Raw genomic sequence first — 14,004 nt, 5'->3', positions numbered from 1 at the left:
CACACACACACACACACCTTAAATTCTGCATTGGCCAGAGTAAGCCACTTGCATTGTCTAAATGTGTCGGTCAAACGAAGCGAGTCTCAACCTGGATTGTGCTTTGAGACCTTCTAAGGGCTACTGTTAAGACGGGGGGGTCCGAAGAATACTGAGTATTGAGAGCTCAAGGCCATGTGTCATGAATATTCAGACGGCAACATAGTCACACAGGTAACCAAGTAAAAAAACTTTAAAAAAGGGGAAAAATCTACAAGGCATGTTTGAGTACAACGCTATGTAACACATCTAAATGCGGCTTCCTGGTGTTAGATCTTGTAATTTGCAAAGTGGCACTTCTCAAGATGAATTCATCCCAATACTTACCTCCAAATAAAAAAGGACCCCACACCCACCCACACACGGCGGTACCTCCACACCTAGCTACACAACAGTTTATCACTCTAATAGGATTCCTGCAAGAAGGGATAAATCTAAGTCTGACTGGGTGGTCGGCGCTTTCTTTGAAGTAGCCCTAGGAAGGGGGACTGAGGGGTAGAAACCTGCCACACTGAGTGTGTGATGTATTGCTCTCTTTGTCCTTGTTATGAGGTTTATTCTGAGAGGCAAAAAAAAAAAAAACTAGGGCAGCGGAGATGGTTTGTTATCTGAACTATCTTTTCTTTGATGGGACGAGTGTGTTGGAAGCACAAGGGGTGTAAGAGAAGTGTATTCTTAGAAAGGAGGAAGCTGTCCCTTGAGACCTTTCCTCAAACCTGCATCATGACCTACAGTTGGTAGTTATAGTTTTGACATACAGTGCTGTGTTTCCAGAGGGTTCACACCATGCTACAGTACTTTGGCTTTTGAGGAACTCTGTGATAAACAGTTGGAGAGGAGGAAAAATATGCTTAATTAACATTTACAGTTTAAGTAAAGCATAAAGCTTATAAGAGTATAAAATCACAGATCCATAAGTGGAGCATGACGGTCTTAAATATAAATACTGTTGTGTAAAAGTTAAGCAGCATGTATCTTCCTATGTATCTCTAGAGGTGGTAATGTTTGAAGGTGTAACCCACATGGAATTGCCAAAGAAAGTGGGATAACAAGCTGGGCTAGGCATCACTCCCAGACATATGGACACACCCACACAGAGCACATGTGCGTTCAGGTAATACTTGACGCTGCCACTCACTCTGCTTGATCAGCCTTTTGTCTGCCACGAGAACATTCTCGGCGTCAACAACGATGACCTTTCCGTCCCGCGGGCCGACAGCAAAGTTGTCAAAGCTGACATCGAGCAGGTAGAGGGCAAACTCAAAGTCGTTGTTGGTGAGCTGCTCGGCAATGTCCATGAGCTGGCGTGCCAAATCTACCCTCTTCTCCCAGGGTGCGTTGTAGAAGCTCCACAGCTCCTCGCCCACGTAGTTGACAGCTACCATGCGCCCACACGCTCCCAGGTACTTGGGGAATGGCCACCCTTCGTCTGATGGAAAGCTCTGGGAAGGAGAAACAGATGACAACAGAAAACCTTGTTGAAAGAAATAAGAAAAACAGATAAGAGTAGGATTGAAGAAGGCTGTGTAATGTAGAGTTAGCTGAAAGAAAAACCAATAAAACCCCATTGGCTTTGAAAAGCAAATGCGAACATAAATAAGGAGAACCTTCACACTGTCAGAAAATATTTGTTTAACTTGCACAAAAAAACAGTTTGGAGACAAAGGAGGAAAAAAAAAACCCAATACATCAAACACAAAGTTGCTGTGTGCAGCCCTGGGTAATTTTTGATTCACAATTCTAAGCACAAGAGTTGAAAATCTGCCCGAGGATCACGTGAAACGAAGCCAGCACTGGGTATAACGGATTACATTTAATAAAAGAAACGAGCCAGTTTGTGTTAAAGCCCCACAGCTTTGCGCTGATGTACGCTGTTACACTCAGTGCTTCCAGAGAACTGATAGGAGGTGATTTGTGGTAGCAGCAGTTAGCAGGGAAGCCTTATGTGTTGTGATGCAGCAGCAGGACGATTTAAACTGCTGCATGATGATGGCTAACCGAGTAAATTCAGTGTGGGCATGCTGACAAGAAATCCCTGTGTATTACAAGGTTAAAACTGATAAATATAACAAGGTTATACCGCTAGTAGGGAGTGCACACAGTGCAGCACAAAACCATAATCTCTCAGCTTTACTTTGAGGTCAAACAAAAACATGCACCGTTGTCTGCAATCACTCAAAGCCAAGTGGACACACACAAGCACACCTTTTTCCCGTAGCCCACATGAGTTTCCCTTCAAGTGATCATCTTTTAGATGGACCAACCCCCCCGCCATAGGCCTCTATCTTTTACAATAAACCCCCAGCCATATGCTAGCTTAATGATAGCCCACATTTTCTATGTAACAAACCTCTCCACGGCTGCTGTTTCTGGCAGGCAGCCGCCGCACGGACAGAGAATCAGAAGTGCTCATGTTTCACAGCAGCCTCAGTAGCCCTCCCTTTCTGAAAGCCAATTGCGTCGGAGATATGACAGAACGCACCATGCCACTGCAGGTAAGGTAGGGAACTACTATGACTGTTATGTCTCACTTTACAATTGTTGTAACTTAATACTTCACCAGCTTTCATTTATGTAGAGATGGGCGGTTTTAAATATGCATGGCTGCTCTAACTCCCTTTAACAAATAACCTTAAAACATAAAATTGACCCTCCTCTCCCCAGCCACGCAGCTGCTTTATCTCAAAGACAGCAGCTGGACCTGTGCCAGATAGAGGCTGTGGCATTGAAGGTGACAAAACAAAATAATAAAACACGGCTTGATGAACCAATGGCTATGCAGCGATTTGACGGTTCACTTTTGCAGCATTAACTAGTGTTGAGACATTTGTTCTTAGACACTCCTGAAACTATGCTGCTCTTGAGCTCCTTTAATACATTCCTTGACTAGGCCATAATTTGCTATATGTATTAAAGACCAAAGTGAAGGCTAAGGATGCCTTGTAATGGGTCCTAGACTGGACAAGCAACCTTGGAATCATTTTAAGGATGAAAAATCAAGATCTTTATGCAACAATGAGTCACAACGTTTTTGCCTACAATCTACAGCAAAACAAAGAGGCGGACGTTTACAGTCTGCGGTGTAAATCTATCCCATAGGCGTATCTCCTGTTCCCATCCAAGAGGGCAGGACAATGATAAGTTGCATCCAATGCAGTCTTGGTTGAACCCATTTCCCTAAGGGGACCCAATCAATTGTGGGCCCGACAAAAGTCTGTCCAGGAAACTACTGGCTTCCAGCAGCCTGTCGGTCTGTGCCTGTCATCCTTAGACTTGGCTATGATTCACCCCAACTTCCCCAAAAACTCTTTGCTTAATAGCCTACCTCTATATTTTCTGATATAGCAGACTTGACACGAAGGGGAATCTGAGGAAGTAGATATGTCTCGAAAAGTGAGAAAAGGTTCCAGCTCACTGCACTCCCAAATACAGGCTGGGAAGGAGACAATCCCAGACTACAGAGATGTTGTGAGTCAATGGGCATTCCTAAATAAGAGATTTTAGGATTAGAGACTTTACAGGCTAAATACCTAAAATGGCTTACTAATTTCTGAAGTTGGTATAGACAGATTAGCTTGAAGCGGGATCATTTGGTGGTACATCCCTATTAGGCCCGCTTCCCTTTGACCCAGATTCAAACCTCCGATCGCTTTATGTTGCTGAAAACCTAAGCGGCTCTTGGTCTTGTTGACAAAACTTAGCCTGTCCAATTTTACGGCTAAACCTGCTTTGTAAAAACACCATCCTCCCTCACTCACCCCTTCAGGGCGGATGGATAAATGTAGGGAAGGGGGTGGTGGTGTGGAGACAGAAAGCAAAAGAATACGATGGAGACAGCAAAACAGAAGAGACAAACAGAGTGTCTTTCACTTCTCCGCTCCAGTAGACAGGAGGAATAAACCAGCAAAGACCTGCCTGCTAAACACATCTCTCTCTTTGTTGTCAGGTTGCAGCCTGAATGGGAGCACAAGTAGAGCGACGGCAGATGGAGGGGAGGGGGGGATGGCTGATGGGAGGGAGGAGAGGGATGAATGCCCAAAGGCTACTTTCAGACACTGTCAATGGCTGTTATGAGAACATCTTCGCGTCTGTCCGACCCTCGTCCGTGAGTCTTAACATAGATGGCGTTCATTCACTGCTCTGACAGGCTCATTGCACTGCGTCAATTACAGGCGGCTCAACAACTCATACCCATTTTATGAGCTTTCCATATTTAAAATTTCATATGCAATAAGTTTAAAAGGTGAGAACTACTGAACAGTGTAGGCAGACACATGGAAGTGGTCACATGAGCTTTGAATTCATACTCCTATTGCTGAGCTTGATAAATACTCCACGTGTCCTACGAATCATTCTCCCTTAGCGCTCTTTAAACGGTTACTGTGCAGAAGTCATTAACGTCCGCAATGAGGCATTGAGGTGAGGGGGGTGGACGAAATAAATTGGAAAGCTCAGCCTAATACTACATCCACTGCACTCTTAGCAGAATTGGGAGGTACTGTATGTGTGTGCGCGTGCTTGTATGTGTGGGGACTGCACAGGTAGTGAATTTTACCAGTCGTCTCTCGATGTTATGCCATTGAAAAAAATGCTGAGGGTGCAAAATTGCCAATGTCACATCTCAGCAACTTTTACTACTTTAAAAATGGTCTTATCACTTCTTGTTCCTGTCATTGGATAAAAAAAAAAAAAAAAATCCTTTTATCTTCTGCTTAGCAAAACCCTCAACTTAAAGAACCTGGCGCCAAATGCTCTTCTTATTTTCCGAACACATTTTTCTGCTACTCGTTCTCGCAGCGCTACAGAAATAATTGAGCGTGGCTCTGGGGACAATGAAAGCGAGGGTGGAAAACAGACCAAAACAGAATCGGTTCATTACAGACGACCTCACACTGACTTCTAGGCTCAAGTCTAACTAATCTAATCTTAAAGGTTGTGCTGGTGAACTACAGTACCATTGACGGGGGGGGGAGTGTTTGTGCTTTCCACTCTCCTCCTTGTAATACAACAGACACACTGGCAACCTCTTGGGGGAGAGATTGGAGTGGGCTGAAATGAAACAGGGCCACAGACAAATGGGCAGCCTCTGGAGAAGAGGATGAAACGAATGGAGCGAGAGGCACAGGAACACACACCTGCGTCCTGACATCTGCTGACAAAGACATGCCCTTCTACTGGGCCACTCAGGGGAGGGCATGTATGTGTGTGTGTGTGAGAGAGAGAGAGTTCGAAAGAGGCTCTTTGTGCGCGTTTGCATGTGTGTTTGTGTGAAACTGTATCCTAGTGCATGTGAATGAGAACATGCAACGTGACCAGGGCTGATAACAACCCTCTATTCAGAGGCCGAGTAAACATTAGCGACTCCCAAGATATAGCCTTGGCTGGTCCGCAAAGAACACTGGTCCATCAAACACACATGCACAGACACACACATCACAGTGTTTATGAATGCAAGATTTAAAGAGAACCAGTTGCCTTCATCCTGCAAACAGCTATTTACAGCAACAACGAAAAGGAAATTAGTAGTTTGCCACAGAGGTGTTTCATGTCTGCAGCTTGTTAAAGCCCTGAGCAGGGTGTGGTGTAAATTCTCAACATTTTCTGTCCTCAACTAAATCCCACCGCATCATAGCAAACAAGTCGGGACAGGACTAGTCAAGGTAAAAAGGTAAAGCGTGGCGGACTGACGCATTCAGTTAAACACAATAACAGCAACTAAAAAAAAAACTTTAAACCCTCATGTTCCAAAATGAACATTATTTAGCCTGTTTATCAAGTGGAGCTTATAGCATTAAGAAGGAGTGACATCTGCTCCACAAGGCTAAGGCTGCCAAGCAGGACTTGAAATGTCTTTTTTTCCCTCTGTATAGCTCTCCTGGTGACCTTGCGTGTCTGGAGGATGTGTGGTGAGCCCCGTGTGGAATTTTGCTGGCCATTTAAGTTTAAAATCCAGTTGGTTAGTTCGTAGCGAGAGCTAAGGCCCCACAGGGGAGCGGGCGCTAACTCCTCATCCTGGCACACATGGTGCTATCCCTTTCTTCTCTTTTGCTCTAGTCTCCTGCTGCTGCTTTTCCTGCTAACCCCGCTTCTCCCTCTCTCTTTGTTCCACCCCAAAAAACCTGCAATACAGGGCAGTGATGCTGTCGGTTCAAGACATGGGAAACAGGTAATGCCTAGTCAGAGCACCAGGCTGAGGAGAGAGTATGTGTGTCTGTCTGTAGAGGAGAAAGAAGAGTAGAGGGAGATGGAGACTGTATCTGAATTTAGCATAGGCCCGTCCTCTTTCTTTACCAGACATGCTGTTCAAAGAGTGCACAGTCTGTAGAGCTGGCAGCAGTCTTGGGAAATAGAAAAAGAAAAAAAAATTGAATGAAGACAAACTAGAAAGGACTGCTGTGTGCGTGTGTGCGCACACGCACTCATGCGTGCGTGTGTGTGCACACTGCGCTCAGGTGAGAAATCAAAACCAACGAGGTCAGGTAGATAGATCAAGTAAGACCACGTACAGTTGGTTTGTGCAACATGAAAGTGCGTGCACATGATTCAGTGAGCTCTGCCATGCAGTGATAGAAATGGGTTAGCTACGTCTTTGAGTTCTGCAGGCCTCTGCTCTATGGAGAGAGAATGGGAGCAGGAAGAGGAATGAGAGCCGAGTGCAGTGCAGCTCAGGGTTGCTAGTATACACTCCGCTGATAGCTGATAACCGGAACCCTTTGCCGACCTGAACCTGAGCCACTGCGCACAGAGCCACCTCATAAATCCTCACCACTGGAAGACGAGGAATGCATTAAGTCATAGGCAGTGGTGTTGACTCAGTCTAGGTGGTATTGCTGCCCACACGGCCGCGGAGGAACCCAAGTGAATCTTGGCCTTAGACCTGAGGGCTGTGGGTTTCAGGCCTACATCAAGGGATGGGTATTTCAGAACAGGCGCCAATTACTTTGGGGGCAGCCGAGGAAGTAGTGAGCAGGGAGACTGTTGTCACTGACCCTGCAGTCTAACATCTTTGCAGAATATGGCAAACCCCTAGATATTTATGGCTCCTTTCAAGGGGAAATTATATCCAATGCTCAACTAACATAATAAAAAGATGCCAGACTATGACTAGTTTCAAAACATCACCCCTTCCAGTTAAAATAAAGTTGTTTTAACAATTAAAAGGGTGACTTGGGTGAAACAAGCTGATGTGCAAAAGGCTATATTCTTGCGTGTAACGGAAGTCCTAGGCTTTTCACGGGACACGGCTGAATAAAGAACCACTTGTTCCCGATCCATGTTGGCCATCTTAAAAGGGGACTAGGGAGAGTTGTGAATGAGGGTTAGACTCTCCAGCATTGCAGAACTGAATCTTCAGGAGCTGGGCATGAGGTAGGTTGGAAGGCGGGCTGTAACAGTAGGAAGATGGGGGTGGGGGTTGAAGTCTAAAAAAGGAGCTTGTGGGTGGGATGAGTGAAGGAGTGTTGGGGGGGTTCAGCCACAGGCATTTACCTAACCAAACACAGCTGCCATGCATGTGTGTGTGTGTGTGTCTGTGTGTGTTTGGAGAACGGTAGAAAGAGAGAAAGGATTATGGTAACACAAGCGGCTGGCTCATTCAAATGGGGGAAAACACTACAAGGCTCACACAAACCCTCCACTCCCCTCTTCCTTCTCCCCTTTCCACCAGGGCCTCCATGGAGCGACGACAGCCAAAAGAGGGGAGTCAGGCCCAGATAACTCCCTGTCTTATCCTAACAGGATTCAGTCTGTACACAAAGGCCTATGAGAATAATGAAAGGGGGTTTGGGAGCACTTGAAGCAGGGTTAAGCAGCGTACACAACCTCTTCTCTTATGTGCTAAGAGCGTCACAATCCCCCAGACCCAAAAACAAAAGGTTGTAATCACAGACTAGCAACTTAAATACTATTTACCGGTGGACCTCAGCCACTGAGCCGGCCTTAGAGACAGAAGGCTCTCACATAAGCTGGGCTAGCATGCAGTGTCTGTGATTAAATGAAAAGAAATTAAACTAAAAACAAAACAGGCTTTGATCCTCTTTGTAAAGAGGCATGACCCAGAAAGCCAGACCATGAGATTGCAGAGTTTTTCCTGCAAAGACAATATAAGTGCTCAAACTCCGTGTATCCTGTCAGAACATGACCATGTGGGCAATAAGGAGTTCTTTTTAAATTATACAATATTGTAGAGATTTTGTGACCACTACATCCAGTTCAGCTTGCAAAAGTCTCATTTCTTTGTTTTTATATTTGAACAGAAAACCTTTTTATTAGTTTTATGCAATTCAATATTGCCATCAACTCCATGCATAGCCTCCGACACGGTCTTAAAATGACAGAATACATTTAATCTTAATAAAAAAGGTTTATTGCAGGGCTGTTTTATTGCAATGCATTAGATTGTGAAGGTTTTCCTGTTTTTCTGATTTTTAAAAATGGCTATTTTATTCGCCAAGCTAAAGATAATTGCTTGGGTGTTACAGATAAACTAATTTCTTTTTAGGGATTGTTGTTTGTCCAGCCGCTTTGTTTAATATAAAACATGTCAACACCAATTCACTATAATATTTCTTTTAAATGATATAGTTATACGATTGTCTAACTCCTGCAGGTGTAGGCAGGTTGCACATCTACTTATGATCTGGTTAAATTCATTGTCATATCACAAAAATATATCAAGTTGCAGTTTCTCACAGTCAAATTACCACCTTTGCCTTACTTTGTGCCAAGAGGAACTCAAAATTTTACTATTTACTTTGGCTTAGCTTCCCAAAGTGGATGAGCATCGTAATAGATTATGCACAGCCTCATTAAATCAACAGCATACCAAAGAGGCATCCCCCCCATTTTAAAGATTCAAACAAGCTGCTAGTGTGTTTGCTCAAAGTGCTGTGAATGTTTACTTTCACATTTGCATTCAAATGCAGCTGTCAAAAATCTTAGGAGGAATAGGCGATAAGGTCATCCATCTAATCTCTCTCATCCGTCGCTTCTCCGATTTAGTATCCGTGTCAAGTCGCCCGTGTTCTGGGGAAAACAGGCGGGGTTGCGTGAGCAGTTCATGCCTTCTGACGAGCATGTCTTCTGTGTGTCAGGTGAGGACGGTGTGTTGAATGTGGAAGGTGGGGAGAGGCGTTAATAAAAAAAATAATAAAAAAGTAAGACAGAGGGGTGTCTGGGAGAGCACAGATTTGAGTCTGGAGGAAACGACTGAGTTAACCCCACAGCCCTGTCACATCCTATTCTCAGCTTCACTGAGCAAGACAGGGCTGAGGACCAAAAAGGGTGCAAGTACAGTCACATGCTCCTGGCTAACTCACAGAGCTTAATGATATGGAAGGGAGGAATAGGCTAAATCGAACTAATTTAAGGTTGGGCCAGATGTACTCCATCAAACACAACCATCTCCTGATGAATCAGTGACTCATCTAGCCGGAAGGAGAGAAGCCAAGGATGGCAAATAAGCTTCCAGCCGGGGAAAAGGAGAAGAATGCATTTACCTCTCATTTGACAGGTTACTGGTGAAAATTAAAACAGTATCAAGTAATTTCTCTGGTTGGCAGAGACAACACAAGTAGATTTATCACAGTAACAGAAAAACCTTTCCGGGCCAACTTATCTGTGAAATCTAAATAAAAAAATGAAAATAAAAAAAAGGTCCAATATTGTGTGGCCAGGTTAGCTGAAAACACAGAAGAAGTTGAATTGAATACAACTACCTTCAGTTCGTAAAGTAATAGCGTGGGAGACAGAGACTGCTGGACCTGCAAGAGATGTGACCCATGGCCAGAATATCATAGTTCATAAAAATGGCAGCCGTGATGATACAGACATTACATACACAAGACGTGTGTAACTCCGCTGACCCCGCCATTTGACCGTGCTGGACCCAGTCATAATGAGTCAGCCGTCTCTCTGCGAGTATGTCCATCGCACTCCCTGGCTCTTCACACACCACACCCACACACCACACACACAAACCCACAACACACACACACACCACACACACACACACACCACACACACACACACACACACACACACACACACACACACACACACACACACACACACACACACACACACACACACACACACACACACACACACACACACACACACACACACACACACACACACACACACACACACACACACACACACACACACCACACACACACACACACCACCACACACCACCACCACACACACACACACACACACACACACACACACACACGTTACGGCTGTATGTATACAACTTCAACATAAGAACAATGTTTCATAATATGGACGTGAAAGCAGTTATAAATAGCCTATGGGACAATAAAATTTATTTTGGTTAAAATTGACAAATAATCGTGATCACAGTGTTGATCAAATTAATCGTGATTATCATTTTGGCCATAATCGTGCAGCCCTAGTATGGATCACTGCAAAAGGATTTTCTCGTTTGGCTGTCGTCATTTTGCCTTCCAAAAATATTTATTCCCCAAAGGCAAATTGTCTTCAATGTGACACAGGAGTGGGGATGGTGCGTGTGTGTGTTTGTGTGTGTGAACGCTTGTTTACCACGAAGCAAACAGACAACGCATTGTTGGACAGACCCGAAACAACACAGCAGATTGTTTCCCACTGACAAAGAAGGTCTAGTTTCTCATAGTGAAACGGGGCCGATTTACTGCCTGTGGCTTCAAAAGACTGGAAACATAAGCCATTGTGGGAGAAAGTGCAGCTCACTGAGCAGACGGCAGAATTGTTGACATTATTCTACTGTACAGAGGAAAGAGACCCAAAATCCACAGCACTGTCAACCAATGACCATAAGAAAATTATTTACACCAAATATAGAACATTTTAAAATCATACACCCAGTAATACTGGCCTATCCAACTTACTGAAGAGGTGACTACAACCATAGATATAGTGCTATATCCATGACTACAACCTTGCAAAATGAAACATTGCTCTAGGCCTGACAACAAGGCAGCATGATAAATAGTTGAAATACGGATCAGGTTTCATTAAATTACTGGTCATAAAGCTCAGCCCACATTCCTCTACCTTTTGTTAAAACCAGTCCCCACGCAGTAGCGCTCACCTCTGACAAAAAAAAAAGGAGACCAAGGTGTTTTAGTACAGCACGTCTCCTATTCAATCTCTATAGACGCAATTAATTCTTTATGGTCTACTGCTGCCCAACCTCGTGTATAGGGTCTCTCGGTCTCTCAGCACATTTTCTCCTCATCTTTTGAGTTCAGTGATGCTGATGAACAGTCAAGGCACTGCGAGCCTCTGAGATGTCTGGCACATTTCCTTTGTATACTGCCCATTCAAACAATTCAACTACAACCTGTTCCCACTTTTCTGGTGCACACGCACCCTATAGGTCTTTCTTATATTTGCCGCAGGTCACAAGTTCAGCATGAGATCAACAATTTATGAGAGAGACGTGTACGCATTATGCATTATGTGTTGGTGTGCAAGATAAGGATTGTGTGTGTGTGTGTGTGTGTGTGGGGAGCGTGCACAAGCAGACTGGAATAATATAGGAGCAAATGACAGACAGAAGAACAACAAATTGAGAAAGAAAAATGGAGAAAGGGAAAGGAGGGGGAGTGCAAGCGAACACACAAGGCTAATCAGATTTTATAGATTGACCGGACTAAAAGGCTGATCTCGCCTTTTGTCCTCTGAAATGCCTGGAGGTGTCCGGTCTTATGTCTGGGGGGGTCTGTCTTGAAGGTCAGCTAAGTTATTGAATGTCTACATGGGCCATGACTATTGTTGTTCTGACTAGGCCAATGCTGGATTGGAATTGAAATTGATTGGCCGATTCAAAATCATTGAGGGAAAAGGAAAGGGACATATGTTATAACGTTTGCTTTGACATGCAGGATGACAGAATAGAGATGAGTCGTAGTTTTACACCTAACCTGGTGTCAAACCAAGACAAGTTAAACAGGCCCACTTTTGATTTTGGCAGCATGTACCAGTTACTCTATGTCCAATTAAATATTTCTAATATGGCAGCACAATATTATAATTAGACCAACTGTTAGGCAAATTTCAAAAATGCAGTGTTCAACCTGTCACAGTAGCATCAAAACTAAAGGCTTAAAGCAACAATGTCTTTGGTTTTTGTCAGTTCATCAAGTTTTAAAAATGTAATTTAAATCTTGGTTCTAGGTCAAAACTTTTAAAAAAAGCTTTTATTTTGGAAGAAAATTGTTACCAATTCCACTTAGCAGCCTGTAAGAGATCCCTCCCCGTGCTGTCTCCCACAAATGAAGAAAATCCATTGGACATAGACGTATATTCGAATTAAAAACAACTTGGACCATTTACAGATGCATTCTTCAATAATTCAACACTGCCCTACATATAGTGTTAAATATGCAGTATTGCCGCCAGCCAAAATGTCTTATCTTTTGGGAGGCCACAGCTCTTAAACCCTTCTATAATCAAGCAGGGGAATATTTGTGCACCACATGGCGGACGCGTAGTCTCGGTGTAGCCTAGAGTTGAGGGGAGGGCGTAATGGCTCGTCTCAGATGTATGGAAGAGGAAGGACAAGGAGGATTTCCCACCCTGTAATTTACTGGGAGCTTTGTGGGCCAACACCCTGGCTTGATGTGTACTGATGCTCGTATCCTCTTTGTAGCAAAGGTAATCCAGGAGCTGGGCCTTATCAACAACTCTGAAAACACCCGGTGCCACAGATCAGCTGACAGACCTCTTTATCGAGATGCAATATCTTCTTAAAAAGACAGTCATAGACACACACACAGACACACACACACAGTTAAAAACAGACACAGTACCTGTAGTACGAGCGGTTCCGGGTTGAATGCCAGGGTCATCAGCAGCTGCATTCTCTCCGTGTCTTTGAGGTTCTTTAGCAGAAAGCTGCCTGAGTCTTTGGTCTCTGCATACCTGCGGACCACGCGGTCCAGCAGCCTCTGTGAGGGGCAGTGCACCAGGTCTGACCAGCCCTCCACCACCTCTGGAGTAAGCAGGCGTACATCACCGTTGATCCGGGCAAATTCAGTCTTGTACATCGCCTGGATGAGGTCACAGCGCGGCCGGCCTGTGGCCCTCTTGCAGATTTTCTGGTCTATCTCAGCCAGCTCCTGATTGGAGCCGAGCCGTTTCAGCACTACACGACGGGTGCCCTCCCTGGGCTCACCGTACTGAGCAAAGTAAACATTCTTGACATTGAAAACGTCTAGGAATCGCAGGCGTCCCCAGGTTTCAAAGGAAACCTGGCCATTCATGAACTTGCGGCACCAGCTGGTGCCAAAGCAGGCGGGACACTTGTTGAGGTTGATGAAGCGTCTGTCGGTGAGCTCATTCTTCTGGAAGGAGGCAAACAGGCTGTGGGTGTTCATCAACAAGATGACAAACAACCCAACAACCAGTAAGAGCTTCAGACAGCGGTACAGGCGGCCAAGTTTGAGAGGCAGGAAGCGCAGCATGATGGGGACAAGGCAGGGGCGGGGAGGGGGTTCTTGAGGGATAGGGAGGAGGAGGACGAGGAGGAGAGGTATCGAGATGATCGTCAGGGATCTGACCTCAATGCCTCTCCGTCATGATGTACCGGGGTAGCTTCTAGAGCAGCAGGCAGGGGCGAGGTTGGCACAGCTGCCCCGTGCCAGTCTCTGGCAGAGGCCAGTGAGTCATGTTCTCCCTTCTTGTCGTTTGTGTGCAACCTCGAGCCAGCAGGCCTGAAATCAAGCAAAGAAATAGAGATTGGGGAACTCATTACATCAGAGAAAATCAAAAAGCTACATTTCATAACACGGAAAACATGCAGTGGAAAAGGTTGATCTAACAGTCAACGGAACTTCCTAGGGAGTTAAGTGCTTGCGTTTCATTTTTTTTTTTGCACTCAGTTTTTAAAACTTTCTTGGCAGCAATAGAGGCAGTGAGGTAGAAATCAGGTTTAGGTCACTTCCACATTTTTTT

The 14,004-nt window shown here is 44.7% G+C and overlaps 1 protein-coding gene across 1 annotated transcript in view; it reads right to left on the bottom strand.

Moving 5' to 3' along the window:
• dipk2ab (divergent protein kinase domain 2Ab) overlaps positions 1-14,004 on the bottom strand; it is a gene marked incomplete in the record, with an annotated part of 24,782 nt that overhangs the window by 3,693 nt on the left and 7,085 nt on the right. Inside the window, 2 exon segments of the mRNA XM_032504060.1 lie at positions 1,178-1,481; positions 12,861-13,763. Of these exon segments, the coding sequence (XP_032359951.1) occupies positions 1,178-1,481; positions 12,861-13,514 (958 nt within the window).

This window comes from Etheostoma spectabile, chromosome 22 (assembly GCF_008692095.1).
Source record: "Etheostoma spectabile isolate EspeVRDwgs_2016 chromosome 22, UIUC_Espe_1.0, whole genome shotgun sequence".
NCBI lineage: Eukaryota > Metazoa > Chordata > Actinopteri > Perciformes > Percidae > Etheostoma > Etheostoma spectabile.
Note: the sequence above shows the minus strand (reverse complement) of the source record. Positions and strands in the feature narration are given on the sequence as shown.